Source organism: Lolium rigidum, chromosome 2, assembly GCF_022539505.1.
Source record: "Lolium rigidum isolate FL_2022 chromosome 2, APGP_CSIRO_Lrig_0.1, whole genome shotgun sequence".
NCBI classification, from domain to species: Eukaryota; Viridiplantae; Streptophyta; class Magnoliopsida; order Poales; family Poaceae; genus Lolium; species Lolium rigidum.
In genome coordinates this window covers 139,822,798-139,836,361 of record NC_061509.1, presented here as the reverse complement: position 1 = coordinate 139,836,361, position 13,564 = coordinate 139,822,798, and the positions used below count along the sequence as shown (strand labels likewise).

The 13,564-nt window shown below is 46.4% G+C and overlaps 1 protein-coding gene across 1 annotated transcript; it reads left to right on the top strand.

The window, feature by feature from the left end:
- The first annotated feature begins 9,300 nt into the window (after positions 1-9,300).
- Positions 9,301-11,193, top strand: LOC124687343 (E3 ubiquitin-protein ligase Os04g0590900-like). Its single transcript, XM_047221135.1, has one exon. The coding sequence runs from the start codon at positions 9,798-9,800 to the stop codon at positions 10,926-10,928; it is 1,131 nt and encodes a 376-aa protein (XP_047077091.1). The 5' UTR covers positions 9,301-9,797; the 3' UTR covers positions 10,929-11,193.
- The last annotated feature ends 2,371 nt before the right edge of the window (positions 11,194-13,564 follow it).

Below are 13,564 nucleotides of genomic sequence, written 5' to 3'. Positions count from 1 at the left end.
CGGGCCCTACATCCCTCGGCGGTGCGGATTTGCGTTGACTCGGCCGGCGAACCCGAGAATTCGCGATGCACCACGTCCCGGGCCACCATACGCGACGTTTTGGCCGCTTTCGTCGGGCTAGGTGGCCTCAAAAACGAGAAAAAAAAAGTTTTGACATGCACCACGGAGGGACCAAAATCGTCGGCCATGGTACACCAGCAACCACGGCGCGACTTCAACTTCGTCGGCCATGGCAACTTTTCTTGTAGTGTACTTTATTCGACTCTAAAACAACCTTAAACCCATCTCTACATAGAAGGGAGCCGCTAACGAGATTCTTGTTCATAGTAGGGACATGCTGCACGTTCCTCAGCTGCACGATCTTCCCCGAAGTGAACTTCGGATCTACCGTGCCAACACCACGAACAGAAGCATGTGACCCATTCCCCATCAAGACGGAAGAATCCCGGGCGACCTGGTAAGAAGTGAACATGGATATGTCGGCACACACATGAACATTAGCACCTGTATCAATCCACCAACATGGAGATTGAAATACCGAAAGAACAGTAAAGAGATTACCGTACCCATCGGCATTGCTAGCGGTCACCGTGTTGACTTGCCTCGCCTTTTTCTTGCGGTCCGCCCTCTCCGGGACAGTCCTTAGAAAAGTGGCCAGCTCTCTCCACACGTAAAGCAGCTCGGATCTGTTTTGTTTATCATCTTCTTCTTCTTGAAGGTTGTAGTCTTCATAGGCTTATTGAAGGAGGGCTTGTTATTCCCTTTGTTCTTGCTGTAGGGTTTCTTCGCACCATGTTGGCGCTAGACCGACCCTCTCCTTTCTCAGTATTATCCTTAGCCCGAGCTTTCTCCTCAACATCAAGAGATGCTATCAGATTTTCAACTGATATCTCCTGTCTCTTGTGTTTGAGAGTTGTGGCAAAGTTCCTCCATGAAGGGGGCAACTTAGCAATGATGCATCCAGCCACAAACTTGTCAGGTAAGACACACTTAAGACACGCTTAAGGAGTTCAAGCTCTTTCACAATGCACTGTATCTCATGAGCTTGTTCGACTACAGAACGGTTGTTCACCATCCTGATGTCATGGAAGCTCTCCACGATGTACAGTTCACTGCCTGCATCGGTTGCACCGAACTTAGCATTCAGTGCATCCCAGAGCTCTTTACCATCTGTTAAGTGCATGTACACATCACACAGACGATCAGCAAGAATACTTAGAACACATCCGACGAAGAGAGTATTGTTTTCCTTGAACTTGTTCTGATCTTGGTCAGATATAGTTTCTTCAGGTAAACCATTAGTAACTTCGAACACTTTCAGATGAGTAAGCCAGAGCATGGCCTTATACTGCCACCTCTTAAAGTGCACACCGGTAAACTTATCCGGCCTCAGTGCATCGGAAAAACCAGCCATTGTTAACTCAGGAAATTGCCTACAGTTAGGTTTTTGGATTGTAGGATAATTAGGCACAATTTCCATGATTAATTCCAGAATATAAAACATGATGACAGTAACTACTAACATGTGAAACTCGAACATACTAGATGCATTAATCAACATGAGTAGCAGCAGCGCAAACGGTAAAGCATCCATCGCTAAACAAATCGAGATATGTCGCACGTACCGATCCGGTGGAGGTGGCGGTGGTGGTGTAGCAGATGATGTCGCAACGAGTAACGTTGTTGATGACAACGTTGTTGACGACGGGGACGACGGATCGAAGTAGACGGCGTTGAAGACGACGGTAGGCAGCACCGCTCGACTTGGACGGAAGACGACCCGTGATGAAGAGCTTGAGCAGTCGCGCAGAGCGCTTCCCAAAAACCTAATTCGCCCTCTCCCGTACAGGATCGCAAGGACGAGCGGTTCCGGAGACCTGCTCTCCCGTTCGCCGATGCACATCGGTGCGCGGGAATGGAGTAGGCTACGGTGGCGGCGCAAGCAGAGAGAGGTGGAAACCCTAACTCGTGTATTAGATATGTTTCTGCGGTAGCCGGGCAAGAGATTATGTAGGCTCGGGAAACCCTAGGCAACGTGGGCCACGCCCACGTCGCACGAACGTTTTGAGTCGGTTACAGATAGCCCACAGAGCTGCAAAAAGTAAGGAAAGTCTCGGCTCGAGGCTCAATCCACTCACCACGAGCGCGGCGCGCGTCGTGACGTGACGTGTCGAGACGAGACGAGACGAGACGAGACGAGCGAGCGAGGAGGAGGAGGAGCGCGCGTGTAGCACTCCTATTCTCACTCACTTACTAGTGGTGGAACAACCCACCTTATAAGGTGGTCTAACTTCCTCCCAACTTTCCATGTGGGACAAAACTTTCCACCTCTTGCCACTCCCTAGTGAGCTGCCACCAACTTGGGCTCAAACTCACAAGACTGCCACTATGTGGGCTTTGAGATTTATAGGAAAAACTGAAATCTAATTTGGGCCACTAAAAGTGGGCCCAATATTTCAACAGCCTGCTCCGCGTAGTTCCCGCTGGTGAGGGGAAGTGCCGATGCGTCGTCCTCCTCGTCATTGTTGTCGGGGCGCGACGGAAGCGGCGGGTTGCACGAGCTGCCGGACGGGAACTCGCCGTCCCCATTGCGCGCCAACCTGCGTGCCGCCCGCTCGCGCGCTCCGCCTTTGAGCGCAAAAATGGCGGACGAGGCGGCGAGTCACCGCCGCCGATACGACCGCTTCCCCTATCGCATTTTCCTACGCGTGCCATGGGGAACGGAGCGAAGGTCGCGGCGGAGCAGAGATCGCGAGGGAGCGGCCGGAATTCCTCACCGGAGTGCGAGTGTTTTTCGCGGCGGAGGAGAGTAGGGTTTCGGAATTGAACTCCCCTCCCCGACCTGGTTAAATAGGGGTCACGTGCGGAATTTCTCGGGCCCCCGAGAAACTTTTTCGGGCTGGACCGCCGATTCAGGCTCTAGTCCCTGCGGCTTCCCGAATCCATAAATCCGTCGAAAAAATTCAGTTCGAGCAGCATTTGCGGGCTGTGTTAGAGTTGCTCTTAGCAGTTAGCAAACATGAACCGAAAACCAAAAAGATGATGGCAACTTCCGGGAGTAGAATATGCCTGCTTTTTCAGAGGCATAACTTTGATGTGGCATGATAATTATGCATTTGTGCTCTACAGTTGGACTTATTTTTAGCTTTTCTTCCCAGCAACTTTAAGCTAATGGTGCTCGGGGTGACAGCAGTTGCTCATCTTTGATCGAAGCGTATCGTCGACGTGGTTCGACAGTGCTGAATAGCTGAAGCATAGGGCCCTGCGCTATCAGTTTACACAAAATATGTACGAGAGAAGTTTATACAGAAAATTCTCGATGACAACTTTGTCTTAGTTTTGGGCACTGCTTGTGCCGGTTACCGCTGCCATATTAATTTAAAATAAGAACAGTGCTGCTGGCAAATGATTCTGCCAGACCGAAACTAATTCAGAACTCACTGACTTCACCTGCAAGCCCAAGAAAGACTGCAGCGTCCCCATGTATAGGAAATCCCAGCTCAAGTGTGCGTTTCTCTGCAGCTTTACCTATGCATCAAACTCAATCGCCGAGCCTATTCTGCACTGAATAATTATCTTGCTACGCCGAGGCACCGACTAACTGTAATTATATTGCCCTTGCTTCAAGCATACTGCCATGTTGATGCTTTCTGCTAGTAATGTGCGCTCTTCCGGAGAGACACCACCTGTACTCCCCAGTTTGCAGTTGCAGTTCTTCATGCTTCCCCATTTTGCTTTCAAACCGTTAGGATCGGTAGATACCAATAGTCGCTGAGTTGATGGAGCATGTGGCACATAGCTCCACATTTTCTCTTTTTTCATAGTGCACATCTTTATTTTATTTTGCAAAGTGAGGTCCAGCAAGTGGGATCCCTCCTTTTACACCTCATCAAAGCTAAGGAAAGTCCAACTCAGTTGCCCTTGTCCTTGCTTTTTCAGAAAGCATTGGTTCAACTATGCCACTCGTCATAGATCCGATCACTCTATTTTCATCATTACTGTACAATGATGCTATAATTTATCCTCTCCTCAAAGAAAACATTATCTTACATAAATCAACGAGGTCAGTCCACGTCTTCACTTCTAATAAAAAAGGAACACTATTACTTTGTAGCAAGTTACTTACAAAATTCTTCACTTTCCCACCCTTGTTTTTCTTTTCGGGTCTGAATTATGTATTACGTCAGCATGCTCTAGTTTTTTAAGTTTCACCTGGAGTACATAATGGCACCACAGCTTCCTAATCCATAGATATTACATCAGTGTTGAATAACGGTTTTCAAAAAGTGTAGGTAACAGGTAAGAAGAGTATACTACATATGTATAACATCCTTGCCCATAAACGGAATCATTTGTTGCATGTGTATATATGTTCACTGTAGCAAGATGTTGTTCTGTAGTGCAGACCATAAGCAAAAACAGGACCATTTGCAACTCGTACATAGCGTAAAGAGGCCGTCCCCGCTCCGTCAGGCCATAATGAGCTTGAGTGGATGACGCTGTTGAAGATCTGCAAAGGTTACTTCATTGCTGTTTTTTCCTGGGTAACTGAATATGGCCTTATGCTAGCATCGAATGGTAACGTACTCCATATTACTTATTAGTGGGACTAAAGTCTTAGGAAAAATAAGGTGAATTTATCCTGTGACTCATGTTTTTGTTGTCCCTTAACTCTATACCTCACTCCTTTCCACTCCAACGAACATTCCATTAACTACTTTTCCTTCCACGTATCAACTTCAAAAGGCATGGGAAAATAGGAGGAGGTGATAGGGCTGAGGCAACTTGTGCACAAAAGATGGGGGCTAGCCTTTTAAGACAGACAAAAAGGAACGTCTAGAATTCACAAAGGTATAACTGATACGACGCACAAGCAATACGGTGCAGCGAGCCACACATGTTTGGAAAATTTACAAAATTTCATGTAGCTTGACTGAATTTGGTGTAATTTTCGGGGATTTTTACATACTACCATCTCAAAACTTAAGGCTTATTTTTTTTGAAAAGTCAAACCAAATAAAGTTTGACCAAACATTTAGAAGAATATATCAATAAATATAATATTTTCTAGATACCACACGAAAATATATTTCATTATCTATCTAATGATATTGATTTTATATTTTGCATGTTAATAATTTTTGATAAAAACTTAATCAAACTTAACATAGTTTAACTTTCTAAAATAATATAAACTAAGCTTTGGGATGGAGGTAGTATTCAGGTAGACCCTAACAGATACGTGTCGTTTTATGTGCTCAGTCAGTTGCCATGTTGTCATAATCTGTGAGGCTAGCTTGCCGGTCTGTGGAAAATAATAAAACTATGTAAAATTCTCACGTCCGCATGATGTCACAAAATTTCTGTGTGGCAAGACTCTTGAAATAGGATAGAAGCTATCATATTGTGGCAACTTCAGATGAAAATTAGAGTTTACTCTAGAAGCAACCATGTAGAACAAGGAATCAGCACAACAAAAAGAACTGCTCGAATGTGTGTATCCAACATTTGTCTTGTTTCAAAAATATCCTGACGATGAAAACGTGAATTCTAGTGAAAATAGTTCAAGACTGTGACCTCATTTCAGAATGTATACACAACTGTAAATTGAAAGTCACATTTAGATCATTTGGATAAACATACCACACATTTCTTTCTTATTATTTGCTTCTATTTCCAAATTTATACATAGACTTTGGCATTTTGGAGCTAGGCTACATGGAGCCCTTAAAAAAATAACATTTTTAGTTTCAAAAAGTTCAAAAAAAAATCTAGTTGTAGACAATGATATATTCCACAAGTGTGCAAAAATATCAATGTGAAATACACTATAGCCTGGGCTGTGTAAAATTGAAAAAATTGTGGATTTGAATAGTGAACATTGCAAGTTTTCAAACCTTTAAATTTGTCAGCCTTTGTCATTTTACTGAAGCACATAATATATGCTATTTTGCATTGAAATTATCACGCTGGTAGAACACAACTTTTGACTGCATCTAGGGTTTTGTCAAAAAGAATGAAATTTTATCCTATTGTTTTTGGATTTTACAAATAGGGTATATTTATCCCTTTATATAAAATATATTATCACCAAGTAAGTAGCAGTATTAGCCTTGAAACATTTGTAAGAGTGCTCAAACAAGTACCAAAGGAGGATGATAAGTCCAATTTCTATTTGTTCATGTGTGTATCGAATTATTTAGATTCAGAATTTTGTGTGTCATGGTAGATTGATTTGTACTAGCTAGTCGTATTATATGACTATATGGCTATAGGACTGAAGGAAATCATTGGAAGCACCGGAAATTCAAATGTTTTTGAATTAACCAAAACTAGCAATTTGAAATCTCAAATGTTTTTGAAAGAAAATATAAACGTGTAGTACTGTAGTATGTACATACAAAGTTTATCAACATATATTTGCAACTGTGATCTACAGAAAGAAGACAAATATGTGAAGCAAAATAGAATTACTCGATTTTTCCTTTTTATAGCCAGAAAATTGTCTTATCGTAGAACACATGCTACTTACCAAAAAAATACAAATATGTAGAACACATCTATATGTATAAATTATTATTTTTTTAGAATTTTCTGAAACCTGTAAATATCCATTTAGATTTCTTTACAATTCCGCACTCTCAAGATCTCAGGAGCCAAAAAAAGATGCACTCCTAGAAGCACCGGATATGTTCTTCCTCGCCGATCCGACTTCTCTTGAGCATCTCGACTCTTCTAGTTTCACATCTACCCTTCATCTTCTCAAAGTTGTGTTTGATCCGATAATGAGACTTTACTCCAGTACGCTGATACTTCGTTGGATTGCACAAGTTATTCAGTATGTGAAACAGACGTTACTCGTTACTAATCTTCTTTGTTGTTTACCAACAAAGACTTAGACACTTAGTTAGGTGATCTTCACCTTTCAAACGGAATGAAACCGCCCACCTCCCTTGGTCCGCATGTCCCCCGAACCTTTTCGTCATCAGTTTATCATATTGCCGTCACAGCCTCACAGGTTGCCGACGCAAATGTCGACTGACAATGATGTATTGAGGCGCAAAAATAAATGGCACATATACACGTACACATTGAATCAGATCGGCCTTCACTATCTGGTCCATCAGATGGAATGAGCTTTTCGGCACCAGCCACCCTTATACACTCCTAAATCTTTGTCATGTTTATCTGTGCAAAATCCTATAATAAAAATGCTTTAAAGTTGTTCTCAAAAAAAAAATGCTTTAAAGTTTTGACGTACCTTTCAGTAGTAGAAAGCAACGTACCGTTATGCAGTGTTACCTATACTTGTACTGTGGAACGAAACGACTCTAGGTCAATATATATGGTCCTGAGTCGTGAGGAGAGGTAGGGTTAGGTGGCCACGGTCTTGTGTAGCTGTACCAACGCAAACTGATCAATGCATGACTTGCAGGGAGCTTCAAGAAGGCAGTCGGCCGGAGTCGCCGTCGTCTGAACTTGCTTGACAACGACGACAGGAGAGTGACTGCAGTACTTCCGGTGGAGTAGACACGCCACGTCGCCACGGTCTTTCAAACTCCGTTGCTTCCATGGAAGTTATTCATGTGACCGTCTGTAAAAAAAATTCATGTGAATCACAAGCTGGTTTATTTTGCGATGACTATAATCATGTGCTATCTTCTTTTCTCGAGAATTAATCATGTGTTATGGACAATCACTGTGGTGATGCCGCCATCGTTGGCTTTGGTGGTGGCGGTCCAGCCTCCTGGCCTCATGGCATTGTCAGGATTCAACCATGGCCATGGATAGCCATGGCCGGTGTGTCGCCCCACTGGCAGCTGGCTGGTATCGTGGAGGCTGCTAGCTCCGCTTGACTAGTGGAGGCGGCTCTAGGATCCCTCTCACGTCATGACGAAGAACAGATTGTTTCCTCTCTTTATTGATTTAGAGGAGTGTCGAGTTTCGGAAGGCTCCACCGGCGAACTTCAATGGACGACATGCCGGAGATTGCCGGGTCGGATGGTATTCGATCGCGCGTAACCAAGTTTTTTCTGACTATTCGGTTTTAGAGGGAGCGATGCGAAGGTTTACAGTCTGTTGCCATCGTGGGACATTCTTTAGTTCTATGGGAAAGTCAGAGAATGACATGGAATCTGAGATCTCGGAACTGGTAATGGTTGTTCGAGTCCTGGTGGCGATGAGGTTTTGCTTGGTGATTTGTAACTTGCAGCATCGGCATCAGCAAGTAGGGCGACACGAGAATTTTAGAGTCTAAACTTGTAGGGTGAAAATCAAAGGTCTGGTCTTAATTGGTTGTGTCTGGCAATGACCTTGTTGAAGGCATTGTTTTGCGAGCGTAAACTTTCTTGTGGGTGAAAACCTATGATCTATGATTAGAATGATGACAACGTTTGTGCACTATTACCTTCTCGGAGACGTCTCTTTTAAAGAAGATAGATCTATGGTGTTGTCTAGTGGTATTTGGTCCACGTCTAGAAGGAACAAATCTCTGTAGCGGTACTTTTTTCTGTATTTCTATTTTTATTGTGCGCGTCCGTATTATCATTAGGTTGCATATGATGGGTGTAATTGGTATCTTCGCAATATTAATATATTTCCTTTATTACAAAAAGTTGAGAGAAAGAACACATGTGTCTGAACAAGGAGAATGGTGATTGTCCCATGCACATTTTAGTTGTCGATCCGGTGCCTTAAGATGCATGCGCTTTATGTATAAATGAGACCATCCAGTACTATTTCTTGGTGCCATATTTTGGGATTTGAAGTTGTTGGGTGAGCCACTGCTACCTCAACGATTAGACCTCTGCCTTGTAAACAACATGGGACTAGTAGACTGAATGAAACATGAAAAAACTGAGAGTAAAACGTGCACGGGACAAAGACATTTCTCTTTAAACAAGAGCAAAAACATATCGTCCAATTAATCAGTGTGTCTAATATATCATCGAATGGTATCTTTAGTCTTCCATCACCAAACTATAGCTAACACAATTTGACTAGTTTCCAACTAAACTGCAAGGGAAGACTTCATATGTTCCTGATAAACTAAGGAGGTACTGATTCGAAGGTGGACGATATTCTCCCTGCATTGTGTGTTGCTGCTGTTGCAAGTGCATCACAGAAGTAAAACTGCAAAACTAACTATTCCTAGTAACTCACTGACGGGCGGGATCATATTATCATCCGAACGCCTGCTTCCCCTCTGTATATTCCAGAGGAAACAAAGGAGAAGACAGGAGGAGGAGCTCAGCACTCAGCAGCAGATGGAAAGGGAAGAAAACGAAACGAGAGCAGCCTAGGTGACCTGTAGGACGGCACCGAAGGCCCCAGACCCAACCACCACCACCACGGCCGTCTCCTTCCCAGCCAGCCTCCCGAAAATTCGTTGCTTTCCAAACAAGCACGCACCTGTTAATTTCAGACTTTCAGTAGCATCAGATCGAATACCCTCTCACTTTCCGACGCTCATCAGTAGCAGCTGGTGGAAGCATCTCATCTCATGATCCATCTCCTCTCCCCCTTCTTCTTCTTCTTCTTCCACATTTCCCAACACCTGTAAAGCAGCAGAGCACCAAGTGCAAACAGATAGCCACATCTCTAGCTTCCTTGTCTCATCTCTCTCGATCGCCACAATCAGCTGGACCAGAAATTCATACAGATCCTCTGCTCTGCTGGTTCTAGAACTTAGCAACAGAATGGACTGACAGGAGCAAAGATTTAGTTACTCATCTCGGTTTCTTGGGATTCTTCTTCTCTGTTCCTCTCTGAATCCTCCCACCGTGCTTCCGTCTTCCATGGCGGCAATGGCCAGTCCTCCTCCACCTCCTCCTCCCACAGCTCTTCGGCCGCAGCCGACGTGGATGCCCTACGAGCCGACCAGGGACTGCTCCCAGGGCCTGTGCAGCATGTACTGCCCGCAGTGGTGCTACTTCATCTTCCCGCCCCCGCCGCCGGTCTTCGACATCGCCGGCTCCAGCGGCGACGGCGACGACTCCTCCGGCCCCACCTTCTCGCCCCTCGTCATCGCCATCATCGGGGTGCTCGCCAGCGCCTTCCTCCTCGTCAGCTACTACACCATCGTCTCCAAGTACTGCGGCACCTTCAGCTCCCTGCGGAACAGGGTCTTCGGCTCCCGCGCGGGCGGCGGGGGCGACGGCCACGGTCACGGCGACTCCAGGGGCCAGCAGGAGCCGTGGGACGCCGCGCCGTCCGACGGGATGGACGAGACGCTGATCAACAAGATCACCGTGTGCAAGTACAGGCGCGGCGACGGGTTCGTCGACAGCACCGACTGCTCCGTCTGCCTGGGCGAGTTCCGGGACGGCGAGAGCCTGCGGCTGCTGCCCAAGTGCAGCCACGCCTTCCACCTGCCCTGCATCGACACCTGGCTCAAGTCGCACTCCAACTGCCCGCTCTGCCGCTGCAACATCGCCTTCGTCGCCGCCGTCGGCATGGTGTCGCCGGAGCCGGAGGACCGGAGGGGCAACCACGAGTTCGTTCTCACCATAGAAGACTACTCGGAGGCGGGGCAAGTGCGCGAAGAGCCACAGACAGTGCCTAGCAGCAACGGTGGCGGCAATCAGGACCTGAAAGATCGTCCAGGGAGATCCGAGGCGGCCAATGGCGTGGTGGAGATCAGAGAAGACGGCGCCGCGCCACCGGTCCCTCTCAGAACGCCGTCGTCGCTGTCAGACACGCACCGGGAAGCCCGGGTGTCCATCGCCGACGTGCTGGAGGCCAGCATGGATGACGAGCTGACGGCGGCCAGGGAGAGCGGCCTCCTGCAGCCAGGCTCTTCGAGGCGCTGTCACGGGGAGCACAGCAAGGACGGCGCGCCGACCAAGAAACTGCCGTCGGCTGGTATGTCCTGCTTCAGCGGCAAGAGTGGTGGCGGCAGAGGAAAGGATTCAGCTCCTCCAATGTGATTCTTGAGATATTCCTCTTCTTTTAACTAGAACACTTGACCGTGATTATACTTTTCCGTGTGATTTCGATGGAAGATCGAGTTGTTAGATTTCTTCGTCGCTATGATCTCATCTTGCGGATCACCCGCATCATGCAGAAATCGTCCCCCTTGTTCTGCTGACTGATGAGATCTCCTGCACCTGCTTGGTCTTCCTGCATTCTAGATAAAATTGTATAGGACTTGATTTTACTTCTTCTTGTTCCATATTGCCACTCGTCCTTCTACACGATTGGTTTCTGCTCCAGAGCATTCTATTCTGGATTAGCGAGTTAACTATGTTAGGCAAAGGTTTTGCTTATAGTGAGAGCGTGGCCGCTTCACTTTTTGTCCGATGCTCATGTGTGCATTGGCACTTACTCCATCTCGCTGTCAAAGCTGAACTAATCATTTGGGGATGCGTGTGTGTGGTAGGCCGCTCCAGCGTGATTGTCTAAAAATCAATCTAAACTCGAATATGATGTGGCTGTACTTGTGCAGAGCAGATGTTTGGTCTCGTTAGGTGGCCAGTGTAATAATGCCTGCCATTCCGAGTGAAGCATCCCCTTCATCCCAGTTTATGATGCGTACGACAATGGTGAGTGGGCATCCTCTTTGGTTTGTCGTCGGTCTTCGGATAAGATGTGCGTTTCATCTCTACTACTTATAAAAGCACGAAGTCTTTGTTGGAAAATTAGATCTAATCCGTCCATCTGCATGCATCACACGGTCGAGACTTATCTGTTCTCCCCACCCGGATCGCGCACCCTTTCCATCCCGCCCGCATCGCATTCCGCTCCTCCCGAGATCTCCTCCTCGCTGGTTTCTGCCGCCGGAGGTACACTACAACCTCCGCCTTCAATCACCGTCGCCCATAGTGCTCGGACCAGCGCCCGGCCATGCTCCTCCGGCGCCTCTTCCTCGCCAACCCTCACGCCTCGCCGGCGGGTCGTGCGGCGGCGCATCCACGCCTCGCCGGCCCCGCATCCACGCCGCCGCCTCGTCCCCAACGCCGCGCCGCCTCGCGTCCAAGCCGCTGCCCATCCCCGGCATCGCCCCTCCCATCCCCAACTCCCCGTCGCTGCCCGTTCCCAGTGTAAGGCGCCCATCTCCGTCACCGCCCGTCCCAATCTCCGCGGCGCCGACCATCCCAAACGTTGTCGCCGTGCCCATGCCGCCTCTCTCTCTCCGCGCTGCAGCCCGTCTCAGCGTGGGTACAGGTTTGCCCGTGCGGGTTGGGGTATTCAGCTGACAGTAAAATGCAAGAAAGTGCCATCAACAAAGATTCGTGAAAGAAGTAATGGTGTACATCTGGGCAAGCTTCCATAATTAAATAATCTGATCCTCTCTCATAGTAGTACCAATTGTCATTTTCAAGGAACCAGGTCTTATGCTTATCTTAATTCTCCTTCTGGCTATTCTAGCCCATCTCGGTCTAGAAGTACATACAGGTTTTAACATAGTCATTATGATTTCCTAATGGGATTTGTAGCTAGAGCAGTATATGTTATTCCTTGCATGGTCTGCATATTTAGAACTTCTACTGTTAATGTCTTTTTTTAAACTTGTTAGTGCATGGGCTGGATTAAACTCATGCATGCCGCACAAGTGCTGAATAGATATTACAGTTGATTGCAACACAATCTAATCCTTGACTGGTTTTCTAGCTTTCTTCCTCAAAATTGCATGCTGTCTAATCAAGTATGTCTGTTCAATCGGTAGCGACTTCATCAGTTTGTGTGCTTCTGTTAGAGACCAAGCCCAATGTGTATGCTAGAACTATTGCAAGAAGGACATGGTGCTGGTTCTGTGTGTATGATATGATGTTGTTGATGCAACTTTGGGGTAAGGGTCAGTTACATATGTATCATAGGTCTGTATAACACATAGACATAGTCCTCCATTTTCTTCCATTTCGGTAGGTAGGACTGGTTGGTATTATTAGTGTGATTTTGTCAGATAAGATGCAATTTAGTTAGAGTATTTCTCTATTATTTTCCACTCAGTATATCACATAGCACGGATACACTTGCCAATGCATTTGATTATAATCATTCAAGTGATGCCGAGAGGAGATTATTTCAGTCAAAATAATAAAAGATGATGCCCCATTTCCTTTAGCATGGTTTGAAGTTTGAGCTTCCTCACTATATTCCATGTTTTGATTTGTTTATTTTGCAACATCCGTTGTTACAACTGATAGAATTATTATCCAGTACAAGCCGCATGGAACATCAGAGTGGGTTTGGATCTAATTTTCGGATAGCAATGTTCAACTATATTTAAGATATGCTATGGGCGAACGGGACTCCTCAATTCGTTGCTGTAATTCGGGTGCGGCCATCACCCGGGCAGCGCAGGCGGAGCGCATGCTCCAGCCTCTCGGGGCGGACACCGGCGACTTCCTGTTCCTGAAGGTGTTTCTTGATCAAAATCTTGCATTCTTCATCCGACAAGTTGATTGCCGTCATGAAAGGATTTAAAAATTGTTGCTCGGTATGTATCCCTTGTCATTCGTGAAAGGATTCCACGTATCCCTGCTGGATGTCCAGCACCTAAAAGGGGGTTCCGGATGATTCTAAAACCAATGAATTCCGATGGTATACCGATCTCCGTCCG

Coding starts and splice junctions, on each gene's coding strand:
- LOC124687343 (XM_047221135.1), top strand. CDS start 9,798: ATGGCGGCAATGGCCAGTCCTCCTCCACCTCCTCCTCCCACAGCTCTT.